This window comes from Ceratotherium simum, chromosome 37 (genome assembly GCF_057802395.1).
Source record: "Ceratotherium simum simum isolate JZ-2026a chromosome 37, ASM5780239v1, whole genome shotgun sequence".
Taxonomy (NCBI): Eukaryota; Metazoa; Chordata; class Mammalia; order Perissodactyla; family Rhinocerotidae; genus Ceratotherium; species Ceratotherium simum.
The window spans coordinates 10,895,605-10,918,535 of NC_141936.1; the positions used below are offsets into that span (position 1 = coordinate 10,895,605).

The following is a 22,931-nucleotide window of genomic DNA, read 5'->3' on the forward strand; positions in this document are numbered from 1 at the left end:
GTGAGGGTCTTGAAGAAGAATTTACTCCTTACTTATTATTACTTAAATGAACTTAAAATACCTGTTTATAGAAAAATGAGCAATAATTTAGTCCATCAAGAGCTCGGAATATTCTCCGGACAACTAAATTAGAATGGTCTCTTATATTATGCTCAAAGCCGACTCCCTTATAATATCAAATGTGACCCTGGGCAAATCCCACCAACTTTTTAAGTTCTGAGGGTCAAACGTGGAGCTGGCTCTGAAAGGAGAGGTGGTATGGCGTTTGTGGTTAAGAACACAGACTTAGTAAGTATAGACTTGAATCTCAGCTTTACCACTGATTGGTTATGAAACCTCGGGAAAATTAACTTGTCTTCTCTGAAAATAATTTAGGCTTTGCAGGCCATACAGTCTATATCGTGACTATCTAACTCTGTCATTGGGTGAAAGTGGCCATAGATAATACATAAATTATGGTTCAATAAAACTATATACAGAAATAGGCAGCTACTCATATTAGACCTATGCCATAGTTTATAGACCCCTGATCTCTAAGACAGAAATAACATCACTTACTTTCAAGGGTTGCTGTAAAGATTAAATTAGTTACTAGCTGTTTATTTCTTGGTACACAGTAGACACTCAATAAATGGAAACTGCTATTATTATTATTATTTCTAAGGTTATTCCAATTCATTCTGTGACCGTGGATCTATGGCTCTAAGACTTTCTGGGTGGGCAGAACAGATTTCCCAACTGAAAAGAACTTTTCTGAATGGAGATCCATGTTCGAGGGAACATGATAAGCAGGAAACAGGAAGTCCTCTGTAGCTCCTGAGGGTTCCATGCTGCAAGGGCAAACTCATGCTGTCCCAGTGTTCGGAGGATCTCATTTCAAAGCAATATATAGGTAAAGCTAAGATATTAATTTTACTTTGTTAAAAGACCTAATACACATTGTTACACCTTTAACTGTGGGTGCACATTTTCTTTAGTGTGGTGGTACCTTCTCTACTTAACGTTTTAACATCCAATCAAAGACGTTCATTTCAAGTTGAAACCAACTGTTCAGAGTTGAGAAGCTTGGATACTCTCTCACAGTATATTATCTTAACATAAACTAAAGTTAAACCTCATTACACTGAAGCTCAGAGCAAAATGCTATGCTGCACAAATGTTTTCTATTTTTTAGTAAGTTTGTTGTACCTTCTTCTTTGGCATCTTGGGAGTCAGTCTGAGGTAATCAATGGTGGCTGATGACCGTCTTGTACATAAGCAGCTCGGAAAACAATGACAAGTGGTGACCAGTGAGTTGTCCCTGCCCCTGCTTCCCCCTCCCCCACCATAATCTCAGCTAAATTCTTGGGCCTTCTCAGTAAAATAAAACACTCTGGATTCCATATAACTGAGGTTTAATGCGTGTCCTATGCCAACCTGTTCAGGAAAAAAGCAGTAATAGAAGTTAACATGAAGCAAAATCTATTTATTTTTTCAGTTTATAAATTAAATATTCACATTTGCTATTGTTAATAAATTGTTCTATAACACTAAACATATAAACCATCAGAAAAGATCAGTATTCTACTTTTACAATTACAATGGTAAATGATAGAGTAGAAACAGTTGACTGAAAAGATGAGGAAAGGCAAGACTATAAAATGCTGTGGCATCTCCCTCTGAAATGGTATGTCATAAATAAATGAGATTTATCCATTCACACGAAAGTTGTCAATAGAGGCAGAGAGGCAAGACCATCCTGCCTGCTCCCATCCGATGGGATCGTCATGTGGGATCTAACATGGGAAATGAAGCCAGGCAGAGAGGGGCAAAATATTTCCACCGCCAAGGATGCTGGTGCTATGCAAGATTTTCGGTTGATGATATTGTTCATAGTTTGGCAAAAATAATTATAATTAAGTAATAAGGCACCCAAATTATTAGGGCAAATAATTACTGAAATAATGTTATTTTAACTATTATTTAACAATAGTCAACATATTAATAACTCATTGTTAATTGTCATTTGCCTTCAGCATCTATTTTTATAATATTTTATATAGATAAGTTAAGAATTTTCAAATGGCTATTTTTGCATTCTTGCTGATTCATGTTAAATCTAGAGTATTAGGCATACCCATAAGCTTTCAGAATCTCAGTTAGTTGATAAAACATGACACATGAAATTTTTAAGCTGTTGACATTTTCATGGATGTTACAAATGAGTTGTAATTTTATATTTACGCAGTTACGTTGACATACCAAATTGTGCATACACACAGTTGTTGCGCACACATGGTATTTACCTATGTTCTGTCACTGAAAACCTGGCCGGGAGTGAAGTCTGGAATTTCAGGGAGAAACAAGGCAGCAGGAGCCATGCAGAGATGCACATGCCCTCTGCCAGCCTGCCAGTCACCCCGCACGGCCTGCCAGATCCCTGGCAGGATCTCTTCTGGGAAGGGAAGGACGCCTGGGTCTCTCCCAATTAAATCTTTGCTCTGTGCTTGAACTAAATCCAGACACATCTTTGACAGCCTCCTCATGTGCCAGGAAGTAGACTGTGCTTAATGTCACAGATGTCTCTGGAACTCTATGACACTATTAAGGTTGTGTGCATGGGGGTTAAAATCCGATTTCATATTAACACAGGTTTAGTAAAAAAGAAAAAAATTGTCACTAAGCCATGGCTATGAAGCCATTCCAGAAGGACTTAGGTCGGGAAAACAGCCAGAGTACACCTCTTCTGTACCATTCTGGAGGTCCTGTTGCATCACAGGGAATTTCTCTGGCATGGGAAGGGAGAGGGAGTATATGCTATTTTTTCTAGATAGCAAAGTAGAGGCTGCAGGGGAAAAGAAAGGATAAGGTTAATACAACAATGGGCGGTTGAAAGCTACTTTGCTCTGCAGCCTAAAAGGAGTCATTAGATTATTTGCTGCTATGAGTTCACTGTCTGGGGGTACTTAATCGCCATGAGACTGCAGGAAGAAAACAATTTTTAAATAACCCGTCTCAGGGAGGTAGAATTTCCTCCCCTAAAGCTGTACGTTTTTACCCTTCTGCCAAGTTAACAGAATCCAGAAGTTTATTTAGGTTTTCAGTCAGTTACCCACAGCCTGTGTTCTTAAAAATCCCCGTTATAAAAGTGGTAGCTGTCCACATTCCTTTGGGGAAGCAGCATCCATCTAAAAAATGTTCATAGGTTTGTTGGACAATGTGAATTCCTGGGAAGCTGGACTCTGGACGAGGTCTGCAAGCAGGATGCCTGGACTTCTCTCCAGCCACACCCCAGGGCCGGGTCAGGGGGTGTCTCCCTGGGGGGTGGAGCCTGGCATCCTAGGCTCACTATAAACTTAGCAGGACAGAGTTGGGAAGACAGCTGCCGTCACTGGGAGTGCCCCCCGCGGCTCCTGTCCCTCACAGTCCCCTGTGGGGACAGACAGCCACCTACTCCATGGATGCACTCAGATGATACAACACCAGGAAAAATTCAAAAGCCCGGTTTATCCTTTCTGATGCCTAGATGTAATAAAAGCCTGCTAATAATCATTTATTGTTTGTTTCTATACAGCAGAAGCCTCTTGTCTTGTGGGTGTCAGGGGATGGGAAGATGGGGACTGTGGGGCTACCTGTCCTGCAGCCCTTGTGCTGGGGCCACGATCTGACCCTCACAAGTTTGGGACTGTAGTTCAGGCTAGGCACTGCATTAGTGTGCAAATACTCCACGCTCTTCAGATGGCTCCTTGAAGCAGCAAAACCTCTTAGTTCTTAATCAAAGGAAACAGAAGGGATTTGGACACAGAAGAAAAACCCAGCCTTGCCTCAACGTCGCTGCAGGTAGGAAAACGTGTCCCTACAGCTGACTGTCTCTCTGGCTTTCTTGTCTCTCTCTCCTCTTGCGGAGCCGCCGCTGGAGCTGCAGTTTGTTGGTGAAGAACATCTGCCTCCAGCCCATGTCCGCGGCCAGGGCCCTCATTTCGGGGGTGACGTTGTCACACGCAGACTGAACTATCTGCTCCCACAGTTTGTCAGCCATGCACAACTACAGGGGAAAAGTCAGAGGTGGGTTACGTCACACACGGGTTAAGTAAAAGTTTCTCACTCACGCACAAAATCACTATCCAGCTCCTGCTGCCTCTGAGACCCTGGAGGAAACGCTACATGTGTGTGACAATGTCCCAGACACAGCTCCTGCCTCCAGAAACTTCCTCCTGGAGAGAGACAAGTGCACAAGCATCTAAAGGACAAAGCAATATTTGATTAATGGAATAAACCAAGTCCTGATCTCATTTAAGGTGCAAAATGCAACATAGTTATAAATACATGTACCACATTATATAGTTAATTTCCGGTTAGTCACATAACAGAGGCTGATAATGCTGTGGTCAACCAATATTCTACCCAGTGCTGCAGTAGCTTCTGAGTGGGAACGTTGCTACACTCCTGCTAAGGTTGCATTCTTTTCTTTTTTTTTTGTTGCTGAGTAAGATTCACCCTGAGCTAACATTTGTTGCCAGTCTTCCTCTATTTTGTATGTGGGTTGCTGCCACAGCATGGCTGACAAGTGGTGTAAGTCTGCACCGAGGATCCAAATCCTTGAACCCGGGCTGCCAAAGTGGAGCGTGCCAAACTTAACCACTACGCCACAGGCCCAGTCCCTACATTCATTTTAAATCCTCGCTTAAGCCATCTCTCTCCTGGGCTTGTACAGCTGACAGCTTAGTTCGCTGCAAGCTACTCACTAGTGAACTGCATCAAAATGAACAAGCAGCCCTCGGAGACCACCAGCCAGCACATCTACAATCCACCCATTCCTGGTGCAAGGGTTTCGTCCACAAGTTTTGCTCAGAGTCCTTTGCACGCATGACATCACACCATGCACCAGAATGGCCCACAAGATTCGGTCTACTCCCCGAGCCCGCCTGGCACGTGGCAAAGCGAGCTGTTCTCCAGGAATAGCCTTCTCTGAGACATTCTTCTGCAGTCCAGGAGCTTTAACCTAGGGCCATGAGGTTAAGGACAGACAAGACCCCTCTGGCCCAATATCTGCACAAGGCCATTTGTCCTCCCTCCAAGTTCAAGGCTGCCACAATTCAGCTTCCATTCACCCAAGATTCCCTAACATGACTTTTTCAATTGGCACCATTATTTATGGCAATTACTCTCACGAGTCTCCTGCTACTAAAAATTGTTAATCTGGAGATTTTCTGACCCCTTCCCTACCATGCCTCCAAATCCTTCCTGAAGTTAAAGTTTCAGGAGTTATATTTATTTAGTATCACTGACCTCGGCGATAGCCATGGCTTTTTGGTATATGCAAGAACAGGAACATGTAGAGGTGCTTGGATATTTGGGGTTACACAGTGGTAACTCCGGAAATACAAAATATGCTTTAGGAAGGGTTCCACATGGCCTCCATGATGGACACGTCCTGGATCCATCCTTCCTGTGCCAACTGTGTGCTCAGGGAAGTTCATCGCCGACCTGATTTCCCCTTTCATCAGTTCCATTCGACGGTCATCATATGTGGAAATTCAGAAGTGGGAAGAGATAGGCATGGTGGAGGATCAAGAAGGAGCCCACCGTTCTTTAAACCACTGGCCTGGGCTCTGTGAGGGTGCTCACAACCCTCTCAGACATGGCCCTGTGTGGGAGCCCACAAGGACCTCTCTTACAAGGAGGCAAAGAAAGGCAAAAAGCTGATGGGCCCCTCCAAGGTCAGTAATGGTGGGAACCATTGTCCCCATTTAAAATTTCTTTTTAGGGGGCAATTTTACCACTTAAAATGGAGGAGCAGACAGGCATGGCAAAATCCCTGAGATTCCAGAACACTGAATCCGGCTCTGCTCTAATTAGAAAGGTGTCAGGTTGGGGGGACCTGAACCTCTAGAAACATAAGCACATATTGACAAAGAGGAAAAAAGTCACCCAAATGGCTAAAACAGCGGTCCGGAACCAATGTGCAGAAATGCGTGCACTTTATTCTGTAGGAAAGGCCTTCACTCGTGGCCCAGTCATTCTTCCTTTCCTTAGAATTTGTTTTAGTTTAGGGCGCAGCTTTTAGCTCTCAGCAGTTCAGCCACAGCAAATTAGGGTGGTTGAGACTCTCTGAGGCAGAAGAGTGCAAGCAGAGAATAAAGACGAGAAACTTATGGTAAAGGAAGAAATAGAAAAGAAGAAATACAAACTAAAATTACTGCAGTTTGGGGCCATTTAGTGTGGAGGTAAGCTGCCCCTCAATTTTCAATAGGCTATTCATTCATCCACGCATCCAAAGGGTATAGAATGCCCATTGTATTAAACAAGGCTCTGGGCTTCAGACCACAGAATGTATTCTAGTTTGTTTAAGAAGAAGGGGACTCAGCAGAGGCCATAGGTAGCTCACAGAATATCTAGCAAAACCACAGGGCAAGGTTCAATTCTATATAGCCAGGAACAAGAGCAGCCAGATTTAAAAACAAAACCCCCAGACTGTTCTGGTGGAAATCTCACTTCTTCTGCTCCCCGCCACTCAGCACCTAGGATGCAATGATGCCTTGGACCAGACGCTAGGACCTCCCGCATATGCATCCAGCGCTGTGCCTACAGGAAGAGCTGGTCTCCATACGCATGGAGGCTGCCTCACCTTGCTCACATCTTCCTTCCAAGACTCTTGCAGGTAGGCCTACTAGACAGAGCCTACGCTACATTCAGCACTCTAGTTGCAAAGGCAGTTTTTATCTTTCTAACCTCTACAGTACACAAAGGCAAGTCCGTCTAGCATAAGGGAGTTAAAATGGGTGTTGAGCAAACCAATCCACAGCATCCTTCTCAGTCTGACCTTCTGGCTGTTCTCATCTAAACACATCCTTCTTCCCACACTTAAACTTTCGAGTGACAGTAGTAGCACAGCACACCCCTACCTAACACAAAGCAACCCTCCCTCACACAAGTCAAAATGTGCTTATTCTCTGCCTTCACCTCCACCCCACTCCTGCCAAGTCCCAGCAGTCACCATAAACCTCTGGGTGATATTTTTTACCTTGACTCAATCCCAATTCATTTTTGTGACCTATGCACCAGAAGTATAAAGTTAATTGGTACCAGAGTGCAGTCCTATAAAATAGTAGGAGAAAGGGAGAGGGGAAATATTGGCTTACATATAAATGTATTCATAACCGAGTAAGGAAGAAAATATGGGCAGCTACCCTAGTCCTGGATTCTGCTGTGGGTCACATGGTAGTAGTTGTATTTATTACTTTCTCATTCTACTCCCCATTTCATCTTCTCTTTGTCCTCAGCCAGCACCTCAACTCATCAAGATTCTATACCTGGTGATACGATCCAAACCTCTTCCAGCTCCTGCAGGGCATGAGCACTTCCTGGTCTTGCAGGTAGGAGATGCCTTAGTCTTTCATTAACTCTCGCCATTGGATGTGCCAGTAGTAGAAGGCACTTGAAGGGATTTCCTGGGTTCGAGAAATACTCCTCCCTAATTCTATTACGAACCAGCAACTCTGTTTCTCCTTGATGAACAGGATTAATCACCTGAGCCAATATAGTGATGCCTTTTTTGTCCAGTGGCATTAGGAGCCCCAAAGAGCCTGGAAGCAATCCTAATTTCTCATTCATTGGAGTCATTGTTGTTCTTCAGGTGAAAGCATTCATTCTGTGACTACCAAGATCTCTAAACTAGTAGAACCTAAAGTCGTGGAGAGGAAGCAACATTATTTCTTGTTGGTGATGATGTGTGATTCTAAGAAATACTACTCCCAGTTCTATCCTTTGGTTCTATCTATAGAAGAAACAGGACCACATACTGGTCACTGATTGAGAGCATCTATCATGTCCTGTAAGACTGCACTCCGACCTTGTGAAGTTTGTCTCTTAGCTGATATGGGAATAAGCATCCCCAATAAGCCATTCCCTCGTTCTCCAAGGATAACTGTTTCTAGACAATGGAGTGTATACCAAGAGCAGGAAATTTTGTGCTCATTACCTCATTTAGGTATGTCTATTTGTTTAACAAATAAATTTAGTTATTATAGCAAAATAATCTGAAGCAATCTTGTATGGAATACAATGATGGAAAATAAAGCATCCAGTCAATTTACATAAAATGTAAATTACATAAAATGTAAATTCCTCCATGGTGAAGAGTCCAGTGTTAGTGACCTGCCACCAAGTTACTGATGGACCCCCTGGAGCATGGCACCTCACTGGGGGCTCAGCTTTAGTCTCCCCTGTGACAATAGCCAGATTAACCTTGATAAGAGGAGGTTCATGTTGCTGAGTCCATGCACAGCCTCCATCCTTGCCACCTGGGCACTTTGTTTAGGAACCCACTGACAATAGAGTGGCCGGGGAAAGAAACTGATTGATATCCATAGAGCAGATCATCTTATCCGTCTAATCACTGCCAACCTCCTCTGCACTGAGTGCCCTTTGGTGAGCAGTCACATGGGACACAAATATCTCTTTCCTTTATCTTATTCTGAGAAGTCCATCCAAATACCTCTTCCCCAGAACTCATCACTAATCTCCAAATCTTATTCTTTTCAAGATTTTGACCATCTAGCAGAAACAGTAGCCTTTGCGCAATAGAAATTCAAGAGCTGTTTTCCAAAAGTAGAACAGTTTTCTGCAAACGCATCCATGTCTTTACTTTAAAACCCTGGAGGTACAAGCTATAATTTTCCTCCTGAGGCATTCCACAGGTTTCAGCAAGGATCCAGATAGGCCATAGCCATACAGGCCACAGACTCTCTCAGCACCTGAATCTGCTAGATCCTAAGGAGAAAATGACACCACTGCCTACACTACAGTCCAGACCAGCAGCTGGGCCCCACTTAACACTGGCGGCATTAGGGTTACTTGGCAAATGAATCAGAGAAGCAAACTCAAATGTGGTATACGTTACCTTGAAAACTAAAAAAGATCCACAAAGAGTTGTGCTGCTATCTTATGGTAGGAAGTAAAAATAAAGCACTAGATCCTAGACAATTTATTGAGATGGCAGGCCTCTCAATCTTTGTGGAGTTCATCTCCAACTCCCTGAATATATGTATCTTACCAAGGCATATCTACGGTATCTGCTACTTCCTGCTCATCAGCATGATGTTATCAATGTTGACCGGCGTGTGTGAAGGTGACAGGATCAATATCTGTGATGTAGCACAACCCACAGCTAGAGACATGACATAATCCTGAGGCAAAATGATGAAGGTATACTGATCTCCCCATCAGGTGAAAGCAAATCTGTTGAGAAGTTCTTATTGGAAAATCTAGGAAGATAGGAGGATGGTGTGTAATAGGGTGGTGGCAACGGAGGAGGTAAGAAATGGTCAGATTGTAGATGTATTTTGAATATATAGAGAGCTCATAGGACTTGCTAATGAATTAGACGAGAAGTAAGAGGAAAAGAGAATTAAGGACGAGCTTTTTGGCTTGAGCAATTGGGTAAATGTTGCCAATGATTGCGAAAAATAAGACTATGGGAGAAGTAGAATTGGTAAATAGGTACACGCGTGGGGAAATCAAAAGGTCTGGTTTTGACATGAACTTGAGATGTCTATGCTACATCTAGGTGGAAGTGCTAAGCATGCACTTAGATATAAATGTTAGAAGTTCAAGAGGGCGGCCTGGGCTGGAAACATATGTTTGAAAACTATCAGGATGTAAATAGTATTTAAAGCCCTGGGATTAGATGCTATCATCTAGGCATGACTGTAGATAGAGGAAATGGCCCAGGGAAGAGCTCTAGGACATCCCAATATCAAGCAGGCAAGAAATGGAACTAAGTTTTCAGCAAGGGAGACTAAAAAGAACGAGGAAAACCTGGAGAATAATCAAATGTGTCGAATGCTGCCAAAAAGTTAAATAAGATGGAATTAAAAACTGACTGGTGTATTTTGCAAGATGATGTACAATAGCATCCTTGACTAGAACAATTTCAGTGGCATAGCAGAGATGAATGTCTGGCTAGAATGAGTCCAAGAAAGAATAGAAGAGGAATTAGACGTAGCAAGTACAGAGCACTCCTTTGAGGAATTTTGCTTTAAGAGCAGAGTGGGCAGTGGGGTCAAGGCAATTTTTTTTTTAATTTATGTTCATGTGCCGATGGAAAAATCCAATAGAGGGGGCAAAATTAATGATGCAGGATAAAAAGGCGATAACTGGATGATCAAAGTTTTTGAATAGATGAGAGCAGTTGAAATCTACAAGTGGAAGTGTGGCTATGGATAATAACAAGGAGAATTTACCACCTGTGATAGGAAGTAAAGCAGAGTAACTGGGGCAAGGGACGAGGCACTGAGAGATCTGGTGAAGGACAATGAGGCAATTCTCTTATAACTGCAGGTCACAGTGAAATAAGAAGACACAATGTCAAATTAGGAGTGAGGAAGACGGAGGGATGTCAGAGACTGTAGGAGAGGGAAGAGGGTGTAAAATAGACATCTGGGAGGGTGAAAGAGTGTAAGAAACCCAGTTCCTTAGACAAAAGGTATTTTATAAGCATAATGTGGTCTTGGGTTCTGAGTTGGTTTTTAATGCCAGACACATGTTCAAAAAATATGGTTCCAAGAAACATAGAAAAGAGGAGACATGAAAGGATGAAGGCCTCTTTTTTTTCATATTGAAGATGTTAAAGCTGTGGAAAACTGAGACCGTCAGCTTGAGAAAGCGCCCCCAGGTCCTCTTTCTGTCACCTGGCTAAGTGCTGGGCTGTGCTAAAATCCAATAGAGGGGGAAGAATTAATGATGCGGGATAAAAAGGAGATATAACTGGATGAGCAAAGAAAATATACTATTATGATACTACCTTCAGATATACGAATCTTGATATACTCATTACTCTATTCTGGATATCTAGTTTGTAGCAGAGATAGTGGTGCTAACCAAATATTCCATCTGTTCTCCCTCATTTCGCTGTTCCACGCAGTTAGGTGGGGCTATGTCATTAGTTCCGGCCAAAGGACTACGAGCAGAAGTGCTGTTAGCAAAACATAGCACTTGAACCTCAAGCAGTCTCTTCCCTGCCACAGTGACTAAGGAGACCATACATTTCAGATTACAGATGCAGTTACAAGATGGTAGAGTCTCTGCTAGCCTGAGTCCCTGAGGGACTTCGTGGAGCAGAGCCTTCCACTGACCCACAATGGGTATAAATCGTGAATGAAAAACCGCTATTGTTGCACTAAGTCACTGGGGTTTGGGGGTTGTTGGTGATCCCAAGTCACAATCTATAACTTCGTCTATCCTGACATGATTATGGTGGAATGCTTTTGAATTTTTCTAGTATATTTGATATATAATATCTAACTGCAATTTAAGGATGACTGCAAGCTTTGAGTCCTTCGCATGATAACGATGGGGTCCTTCTTTTTTTTTTTTTTTTTTATTTGTTTTATTTTTTTTTTTTTTTATTGATGTTTTAATGGTTTCTAACATTGTGAAATTTTGGGTTGTACATTTTTGTTTGTCCATCACCACATATATGACTCCCTTCACCCCTTGTGCCCACCCCCCACCCCCACTGCCCTGGTAACCACAGTCCAGTTTTCTCTGTCCATGTGTTGGTTTATATTCCACATATGCGTGAGATCATACAGTGTTTGTCTTTCTCTTTCTGGCTTATTTCACTTAACATAATACGCTCCAGGCCCATCCATGTTGTTGCAAATGGGACGATTTTGTCTTTTTTTATGGCTGAGTAGTATTCCATTCTATATATATACCACATTTTCTTAATCCAATCGTCAGTCGAGGGACACTTAGGTTGCTTCCGCTTCTTGGCTATGGTGAATAATGCTGCAATGAACATAGGGGTGCATAAGCCTCTTTGGATTGTTGATTTCAGGTGCGTTGGATAGATTCCCAGTAGTGGGATGGCTGGATCATAGGGCATCTCTATTTTTAATTCTTTGAGGAATCTCCATACCGTTTTCCATAGAGGCTGCACCAATTTGCATTCCCACCAGCTGTGTATGAGGGTTCCTGTTTCTCCACATCCTCTCCAACATTTGTTGTTTTTTGTCTTGGTGATTATAGCCATTCTAACAGGCGTGAGGTGGTATCTTAGTGTTGTTTTGATTTGCATTTCCCTGATGATTAGTGATGTTGAGCATCTTTTCATGTGCCTATTGGCCATCTGTATATCTTCCTTGGAGAAGTGTCTGTTCATTTCCTCTGCCCATTTTTGATCGGGTTGTTTGTTTTTTTGTTGTTCAATTGTATGAGTTCTTTATATATTATGGAGATCAACCCCTTGTCAGATGTATGTTTTGCAAATATTCTCTCCCAGCTGGTTGGTTGTTTGTTCATCTTGATTCTGGTTTCATTTGTCTTATAAAAGCTCTTTAATCTGATAAAGTCCCACTTATTTATTTTTCTTTAGTTTCCCTAGTCTGGGTAGGCATGTCATCCGAAAAGATTCCTTTAAAACCAATGTCAAATAGTGTGTTGCCTATATTTTCTTCTATGAGTTTTATAGTTTCAGGTCTCACCTTCAGGTCTTTGATCCATTTTGAGTTAATTTTTGTGAATGGCGATAGCACATGGTCCACTTTCATTCTTTTGCATGTGGCTGTCCAGTTTTCCCAACACCATTTATTGAAGAGACTTTCCTTTCTCCGTTGCATGTTCTTAGCACCTTTGTCGAAAATTAGCTGTCCGTATATGTGTGGTTTTATTTCTGGGCTTTCAATTCTGTTCCATTGATCTGTGTGTCTGTTTTTGTACCAGTACCATGCTGTTTTGATTACTATTGCTTTGTAGTATGTTTTGAAGTCAGGAATTGTGATGCCTCCTGCTTTGTTCTTTTTCTTTAGGATTTCTTTAGCTATTCGGGGTCTTTTGTTGCCCACGATGGGGTCCTTCTTGTAGCGAAACTCGTTCAAAATGGAATCACCTTTATGTAATCCCATCAGTTAAATGATAAGCTGGTACAGACTCAAGTGTCTTCTGACATTATCCCTTCCATCAGTTTAAATTCCATGGTTGTGAACTTAGTCATTGGAAATGACTTACTGACAAATATTTAAAAGGTACATGAAAAAGAAATCTAAGTGATCACAATTATATAGATAACACAGCAGTAAGGATAATAAAGACTTTGAAATAGACTGGACAAAAAAATCTGACATTTCTTAAAGGGGCTCATGGATGCTTCCATGTGGTCAGAGGCAGAAAATACTTTGAAAGCGATGGCCTGTCATTGTGATACCTACCCACTGTAGTCCGTGTATACTGAGGGGAAAAATACATTCTCATACTTAACTCCATCTTATAAAAGACACAACTTTTCCTTTATATTCTTCAGGTACCAATATAGACAAGTTAACAAGCAAACATAGTTGACTTGAATCCTGGCCCTGCCACTTAATAATTAAGTAATCCTAGACATTCTACTTAATTGCCCTAAGCCTGACTCCACATACGATCTTGTGTTTGGTCATCAGAGGAGCAGAATAAAGTGATCTAAGAACATCAGCTATGGAATAAGACTGCCCAGGCACAGTACCTGGCTCCATTGCTCCCTATCTATATACTTTACCTGAGCTTCTTTTCTCCTTTATAAAAATCAAGATGAGATAGTCTCTACCCACCCATCTCACGGGGCTATTGTGAGGATGTGCTAGATTATGTACATTCAGGCTTAGCACATAGTAGGCATCAATAAGTGGTAGTTACCATGATTATACAGAAATGATATTCAACTTTTAGTGGGGATTTGGGATGACATATGTAAAGCACATGGAATATTTGTAATTAACGAGCAGGAAAGGGAGACAGAACCGCTGACTACCTCACCCAGTTCTCAGGAGACACATGAAAGGAGGCCCCGTGGGCAGTTAGCTACCAGTGGATGGTTAAGTTGCCACAGCTGGGAGTCCGGGGAGGCCAGGAAGCACCATCAGTTCACAGGATGGGAAAATCAGAAGTCAAATAGGAATACGGGGATATCAAGGAACCACATCACTGTGGACAATGAATAATGGGACTAATTAATTCACGTTCACAGAATTTAAGACCAGAGAAAATGTACTTTCTCTTTCCCATTAGTCATTCAGATGAATTTAGGGGTCTCAAGTACCAATCATCTATCCATCCTCTATCTATCTATGCAGACATTTCTTCAGAACCTATATTTCCCAGACATTGGGAATACCAAGAGAATACTGAAGAAGACAGAGTCACAATTAAATAATTATAATATGCTCTGTGTTAACGGTGGAATGAAACTAAAAAGCCCAAACTTAAGTTGAATTCAAACAAAACCTTGTATCTATTACCATTCTGACCATCCTTTCAGAGCAAGTTCTAGAATGTCTTATCCCTCCAGATCATAGAAACCAGACTGAAGAGAACTGAACCCACTCGTACTCTCATAGGGCATAGTATTGTCAATATAGCCCATCCCAGATGTTCTCCTGAGCAACTGGCCCTGGCTAATGGGAGGTCAAGAGAACAACAGCCTTCACCCCCTCACCTGTGGGCTTGGATATGGCACGGACAGCACCACATCTAAGAGGTAAAGCCATGAACATTTCAGAGACCATGCCCGGTGGGGAAGCCCAGCCACCTCCCTTGTCTCTGGGAGGGAGGCCTGGGCTGTTACCACCACCACCCTACACACGCACGCACACACACACACACACACACACAGACATGTTCAAAGGGCTGGGCTCTGTGCCTGCTCCTGCCCTGGACCAGTCCTTCTCCACCTGCTGCTACCACCATCTTCTCAAGCTGTAGCACCTTGAGCACCAAGATTGGGACCCCCACCCCAGCATTCAACAGCTGTCTGAAAGTGAACTGAGTGTGCCCCTGATTGCTGTCCCCCTACCATGGACCATCACGTCAGCCCACCTGGCACACACCCCATCATCCATCTCCTACCCTCCCACCCAACCCCTGGCAGCCCATTATTCCACTCGCGCCACCCCAGGCCTGGCCTTGGTTCTGTCCTGCTTTGCTCCCATGCATCCTAACTTCTTCATGGAGAGGGGAGAAACACTTAGCATCATCTCTATTTCATGACACCATTATACTCACTTCTGAGCAGAAAGTAGCCAGTATTCTCCACTTTTATACTTCATGCTAATCTAAAAGTAGCATGGTCAACATGGAATCAGAGTGAGGGCAGGCAGCTGGATGGTTGTGATCGCTGATGGTATTAAGTTTGACAAGGGAAAAGGATAAATTAAAAATAGAAATGAATAGTTTAATAAAGCATAATCACTTAAGATCCTTTCTGCGTAAACATCAGAACAACAACTACTATATTCACATAATGGTTACTGTTCAACAGCAACGCTGAATCTTATGATATTGACAGCCCCCCAAACATTTTGATGTTAGGCAGGCCATTCATGATCTTATCCCATCTTCAACAGTCCTTCAAGGTCTAGTTTCTCTATTCAGATTACAACATATTCTAAATATAAACAACAAAAGAAAACTCTTTGAAAATGTCTTAATATTAAAAAGCAAAACAGATCTCTGAACCTCCTTTATTTGAACGCTAACACGAGTGTGGAGGACTATCCCATTACCAGCACAATACATTTCAGGATATCAGTGGGTCTCACATAAGGGAGATTATGGAGGAAAACTATGAGGTTTTGGGAGAAAGGAAAGAGTTCTCATAAGAGAGCTGAAATTTCTACCAGTGTAACTTCATTTATGCCTCATCCTATTTTATACTGAAAATATTTACAATTTTGTTTTATATTACAAATTGGTCTACAGAATACCCCCATCTAAGATTCTCAAACCCTGGGGCTCTTTTGCTTGGCAGATGCCAGGTTGAAAAACACAAGGTACTCACCCAGACTACGGTTCTGGTTACATAGTTTGATCCAAAGCACAGCTAATCGTGGATCTAGCTCCCCCTGGTGGTGGTGCATGAACTTAACATACGTAAGCTATCTCAAAAGTCAAAAGGGATCCACCCTGGTTGGCTTATCTGCTTAAAACCTCTCCTTTCACAAACGGCGAAATTAAGGCTCAGAGAGGAGGAGGGTGCTGCCCAAGGCTCATGGCGGGGCATGGCTGATCGAAGAACAGAACCCAGCTCTCCATCCTCGTCTGATTTAAACACCCCACACTGCCTGTACACAGTGAAGATAGGAAAACACACCCCCACCCAAGCTTCCAGCCTTTTAGAATCTCTTGAGGCCTTTCATCTGTACAATTTTAATATCTACTAGTCAAATTCCGGACTGGACTCTTAGAATTGGGCTGCTGTAAACACAAGAAGACACATTAAGAGCACAGATGCTGGGTCCACCTCAGACCTACCAAATCAGACACACAGGGCATGGGCCTGGCATCTCTATTTTCACCTGCCCCCTGGGTATTTCACCCACTTGGCTAGACTTGGTCATAGGGAGTTTGGGGACATGAGGAAAAATCTGTTTCTCCATAGCCAAAATGTGACAGAGGAGAGATTTTCTTTCTCAGTGGGTTCCTGAGCTGTTCCTGAGTCACGACCAAGATGAATATGTTTATATACTAGTCATGATTGTTCCTCCCCCTGTCTGGGCCGCAGCCTTCTCATCTCGCTGCAGTGGAGGTTCCTTCAGGTCTCCTCTGCTGCAGTTTGCAGAACAAAGATAGCAGCAAGACCTGGAGCCACCTGGCGCAAGCCAGCAGGTCCCCAGACAGGGTCCCACGTGCAGCATTCAGAGAGTTTACCACAATCCCGGGGCTGGCCCTCAGCCAGACTGTCTAGTACAACATGACACTGGATTCACCTTTCAGGGGTGTGCTTGTATTAGCCAAGCTCCCAGAGGATGCCTCTCTGTTGGTTCACCCTGAGAAATATAACCATCCAGCCGACCAGACCTTCAGGTGCTCATCCGTGGAGGCTCCATGGCTTCATCAACATGGAATCAGGGCAAAAGCAGGCAGCTGGAAGGTCTTGATCGCTGGTGGCATTAAGTTTGATAAGTGGAAACTTCCATCCTCCACCATGGGATGGCACCATGGGCTCTCCCAGGCTAGGGCCCCCTTCCACCCGCTTCCACAGTCCACATACTGTATTTCCATTACTGTGGAGTCAGGTCTGGCCTTGAGAACCTTTCTGTCTCCTAAAGGTGACCTTGCAGCTCTTGCTTTCAATAGGATCCATCAAAACAGCACCTGACCACAACCCTGCAGATCTGCAATCCCCCCCAACACCCCCCCCACACACACAGACACTCCAGCTTCATTTCAAGCCATTCTGTCTTCCATCCCTCTGCTCTAGCAGCACCAGCCTTATTTCTGTTCTTCACTCTTCAGAGTCTTTGGCCACGCTGCTCCCTCTGCCTAGACTAGGCTGCTTCCCACTCTTAGCTGGCTAACTCCTACCTGTCGGGTTTCATCTCTCACAGCACCCCGTGCCTGTCCCCTGAGCACTCGTCACAGCTGTCACTGACCAACTGTTTGGAGAGTTCATCATGCACAGCCTCCCTCCCTCATTCGAGTGTAAGCTCCTGAAAGCAGGGACCACATGACTGTTTCCACCTTCAAGTGATGACTTACTGACCGCGCACAGCCCGCAGTGGAAGGTTCATGACCATGGTCTACCAACAGGCCCTGCAGTCAGAACCCTGGGGGACTCAGTTCTCCCTCACTGGCTGTGGGACCCACGGTGCGTTAGTTAACCTTGCTGATTCTTAGCTTCCTTATCTATCAAATAAGGATAATAAGTAATATCCTTACCATAAGGTTTTTGAAAACTAAGTGAAATAACGTAATTAGTGTGCTCAGTGCATCGCCAGACATACCATAAGTGTTGTTATGGCCGATTTCCTCAGAGTACACACTTACTTCTTTTTTTCCAGACTCACGGGGCACACATTACTGCCCCTGTCTACTACCTGTATCTTGCATAATTCTATAGATCTACTTGATTATTTTAAATTACATTTATTGTGTTTTTTCTGCAGATAAACATACATGTTGTGTTCAAAGAAGTATGGGGTATTATTTACTAATAGCAGAGGGAAAACAGCCTAGATGTCTATCAATAAGGACCTGGTTAAAAAAATTATGACTTGTCCATACAATAATAACTTAGAACACTTTTCTAAATTGAAGAAGATTTATATGGACTGACATGAAAAAAGTCTCCAAAACATGTTGTGAAGTAGGAAAAAACCCAATGGAGAACAATATACAACATGCTACCAAATGCTTTTTAAAAGGGTGTATGTACATGTGTGCGTAAGGGTGTGTGCAAAGATCACACACACACACACGTGTGCATAGAATATCTCTGGAAGGACACACAAAACCCTGGCGATGTGACGGCTACGGGACATGAAATTAGAGAAATGAGGGTCAGGAATGGAGGGAGAATTACTTTTTACTATCTATACAAAGATATAGAAGTTTTTTTAATTTCCAATCTGGTTATTGTAATGCAAATTGATTTTCTTTTGAAAAAACAAACAAAACTGATATAGCCCACCCTTTATTTAAGCACTCAATCACACATTCTGGGAGCTGACTGAGGCCAAGCACTCAAAGTGGGGATACAAAGGGACACAATCCTAGCCCTGGAGAGTGGTGGGGAGACAGGTCATCATTCGCCACAAACAAGGGAGTGGGGCAGGCTAGCACAAAACCCAAATGAGGGGTGTTTGGGAATTGAGTGGTGAGTCAGAAGGAAGGGCATTCTTCAAAAAGGGATCAGCATAAGCAAAGGCCGAGAGGCACAAGAGAGCCCAGCACACAAGAGAGCTGCGAGTAGTTTACCACCTGGGGCTCCAGGCGGCGGGAGGCAGGACCAGGGCACCACGGCCTGATGTGCCAGCTAAGACTTTGGATCTCATTCTGCAAATGATGGGAAGTCATTGAGGGTCACTGAGGAGGGCAGTGACAGGAACGGAGTGCATTTCAGCAAGGCCGCCCTTGGCCCGCATGGCAGAGCAGCCCACGAAGCAATGAAGGGGCAGCTAGGAGAAAACCTCTCGAGGATCCTGGGAGCAGAGATGGGGCAGGACGTGGAAGCCCTTGTCCTTTAGATGTGACAACTAAGGGCTTACTGTGAACAAGGCCAGGGCTATTTGAGAGGCATGGACAGAGGGGAAACGGGAGATGAGGTGCGGGCTGACAGTAGGCCAGTGGCTCCTGGAATTTTGGATGTCATAAGACCAGCGAAATTTTTAGAAATAAAACAAAATAAAAATTAAGAATCAAAATCAGATTTCTGACTTTCTAATTTGCCAAGTAAGATTAATTTGTTAAAATTATCATGTTTTAATACCACCATTTCATTGAAGAAGGGACATTTCAATCCTCTCCCACATAGGAAGGCCTCTGCTCCGATAAACGATGGTCATTTAAATGGAATGAATTTAGCCTGATGACAGCTCTACACATCACCTTTACTGTTCCCATTTCATCATGGATTATAAAATCTCACTCCCATTAATGATGCTGGTTCTCTGAGTGTGAACTGTGGTGTAAACCATTCTCTTCCAAGCAGGGAAGGAAAGAGATGGGGTGAGAATAAAGTCAAGAGTTTTTAGTTTTTGAAGGGTGAGACTGAGTTGAGAAAATTAATGTACTGGGAGGAAAAAAAAATTGAAAGAAAGATTTAAAAATTGGGACTAAATGCAGTGTAGTATCCCAGATGGATCCTGAAACAGCAAAACGACATTAGTGGAAAACCTGATGACACAGGAATCAAGTCTGTGGTTTAGTTAATAGTATTGCACCAATACCAGTTGCTTACTTTTTTTTTTTTTTTTTTTTTGGTGAGGAAGATCAGCCCTGAGCTAACATCCAATGCCAATCCTCCTCTTTTTGCTGAGGAAGATTGGCCCTGGGCTAACATCCATGCCCATCCTCCTCTACTTTATGTGGGACGCCGCTACAGCATGGTTTGACAAGCGGTGCGTCGGCCTGCGCCCAGGATCCAAACCTGCGAACCCTCTGGCCGCCACAGTGGAGCACACACACTTAACCGCTACGCCACCAGGCTGGCCCCTAGTTGCTTACTTTTGATAAATGTCCCCAAGTTATGTAAGATGTTAGCATTCAGGGAAGCTGGGTGAAGAGTATATGCAAATTCTTTATCTTATCTTTGCAACTACTTTTATAAATCTTTTTATTTATAAATAAAAAGTTTAAAAAACCATAACAACAAAACAAAGGAGAAAGGAGATAGTAACAGACTGAAGTCCCTCAGGTTAGACCTTGGAGCCAGGTGGCAGGTGGCTGTGGCCTTGACTATGAGAGGAACAACTCTCTCCCTGAGATCAGAGGAAAGGGCTGGACATGGACACAAATAATTTGCTAATAAATTTGTCCCCAGAAGTTTGAAATGGAAGCGTTTTTTGTTGTTAATAAAATAATTTAATAAATGACATGACAAAACAGGCAAATAAAAATAGTTTATAAATGAAGGGAAAAAACAAGTAAATGGAACACAGATAAAATTTAGATTGAAAAAGAAATGAATGGTTAATATTACATAGAGGGAGGAAAGCAGCGGCCTTGGACCACGTTCCATCTTCTAACAATTCTGCTCGGCAAGGATACTGAGGGCTGAGATCAGCAACCTAGAAAAGCCCCACTTTAGAGCACTGGGTAAGTTATGGAGGATATTTTCAAGACTGCACTAAAATAATGGCAGGACACTGAGAGAGAGTAATAGACAGTGGAAATGAGCAAAACCGGGAGAGAAGACAGTTGCTCAGCGTAAGGAATAAATTCCTGCCATTTCCTATCGACTCCTTCTATTTACTTTCAGGAACAAACCCAGGCCCTTGCAGAAGCTTTTAATAGATCCCCACTAGTATACTTTATTTACTTAAAATTCTCCTTCATTGAAAGCATGAATAATCAGCTTCGTATCAGCAGCAAGTACAAAATCTTTAACAGATTTTTTTACTGGCAAAAAAATACACAATGATTACTCATAATACTTGTTTCTGGCCCTCCATTTTTAGGGGGCAAAAATTAAGTAAATATATATATTTTTTTAATATTCAAAAGGGATATATTATGTAATATAGATTCTAGAACTTAAAATTATTATAAAAATCAAGAAATTTTATTGCATTATTGTGAAAAAATATTGACTTTTTAGATAATAAGATTATGATTTGAATCATCTTGGGAAATGTTGCATGTTCTTTTATAAATGGACATTGCCCCAGTACATTACAGCTAAATACGGAGTTAGGGTTCTTCGGTTGCAAGCAATAGACTCCAACTATGATTAACTTAAGCCAGAAAGGATTTAATGGAAGGACAAAATGTGTGTGTTTGAGGGATGACAAGGCTCTAGAATTGAAGGAACAGCTGAAGGGGCAGGAACCCAGGCACCTTTCAGAATCCAGGGAGAGGAAGTAACAAGGGCTGCATCAAGGCCCTGATGTTGGTTGACATCAGCTCCAACTGTGTTTTCCATTCTTGTGTCATTCTGTTGAGGATTCAAAGTAGTGAGAGAGGGAGCCCACGTGGTCAGCTTGGGGCACGGAATAAGACAGGGCACAAAATGAACAATGCCTCAAAACCACCAATATTGGGAGATAGGTAATTCAGCAAAGGGCTACTACCAGAAGAAACGGAAATAGATAGGGGGTAATCACTACTTGCTTTATTCTTTTATGCCACCGTGCCTCTGCCTGAGCTGTTGCCTTGACTTAGAGTGCCCATTGACCTGGAATGCCTCTAGTCTTCCAGACCACTTGGTGATCTTGTATTTTCCCCTCAAAACCCAGATAAAAAGTAACCCACTTCTATAAAGCCAGGCAGAGGAAATCACTTTGCACTGTTGACATCTGGTGCACACATCCCTTGTTGAATTGATCACACTATATTGTAATGATTTGTATCTGCATGGATCTCTCCTATTAGACTCTAAGTTTCTTGAGGGCAGGAATAATGTCTTTTCATCTCTGTTGCTTCTGTGCCTAGGATGGAGCCTGTCATAAAGTAAGTATTCAACAAAAGCTTGATGAAATAAATGCAAATAATAAACCACTGGTATAGTAAACAAAAGAAAGAAAGAAAGAGAGAAACAATTTCGAGAAAGCACAAGGAAAATTCTCTATAGACTCAAAATAATTGACTGTTACCTTTGCAAATCTGCACGATGTTTGAGAAAGCCTGGCAATATCTTCAAGATCCAGATAAGAAATAATACTCAGGAGCAAATTGTCTGAAAGCCGCTCAAGGAAGTCAAATTTACCTTCACACAAATTGAAGACATGGTCTAATATTCTTGCACCAAATATTAAGGCAATTTGAACTGTAATTCAAAGAAACCAACAAATCAACATGGTTATCACGTGCAGTCACAAAAAACCATGATCATTATCAGTAAGACACAAGCTTTAGGGCATTTTTCCCCTGGGAGTGATGTTAGATTATGCTGAGTCATTCCTACTTTCACCAAGCTGCCTTTGGGACCAAAGGTATGCACTTGTTTTCAATTGCTGTCCCTGCCCTGAGGTCAGAATCTTTTAGGGACACTGACTGTTTAACACAGTGATGGACTGCACCAAATTCCAGTCCAGACAACTGACTTAGCTAGTCTCAGTGTCATCCTCATCCTCATCCTCCCAATCTCTCCGACTGGGTAAAGAAGCTGGTCCGTGTGGTTTTTCTACTACCCTCTCTTCTCCCCAGATTGGTGTGAAATACCTTAATATCTCTTAATTTTAGTTGACTTTTGTTCTCTTACTGTTATACATTGTTTCTCCACCAAACTTTCTTTCTTCCTTTTCGTCTTTTTTTTTTTTTTTTTTGCTGAGGAAGATTTGCCCCAAGCTAACATCTGTGCCATTCTTCCTCTATTTTGTGTGTGGGTCGCTACCACAGCATGGCCACTGACGAGTGGTGGAGGTCCACGCCCGGGATCTGAACCCAGGCTGCCAAAGCAGAGCACGCCAAACTTAACCACTAGGCCATAGGGCTGGCCCCCTCTTTACCTTCTTTCATCCCTATCTTTACATAATAGA

General features: G+C 42.7%; 1 protein-coding gene across 1 annotated transcript in view; it reads right to left on the reverse strand.

The window, feature by feature from the left end:
• Window positions 1-1,450: 1,450 nt before the first annotated feature.
• Window positions 1,451-22,931, reverse strand: part of FBXO36 (F-box protein 36) — an 88,189-nt gene continuing 66,708 nt past the window's right edge. Inside the window, exons 3-4 of the mRNA XM_004427660.3 lie at window positions 22,047-22,219; window positions 1,451-4,024 (exon numbers count right to left, since the gene is read on the reverse strand). Of these exons, the coding sequence (XP_004427717.1) occupies window positions 3,836-4,024; window positions 22,047-22,219 (362 nt within the window). The 3' untranslated portion in view covers window positions 1,451-3,835. The remainder of the gene's footprint in view (window positions 4,025-22,046; window positions 22,220-22,931) is intronic.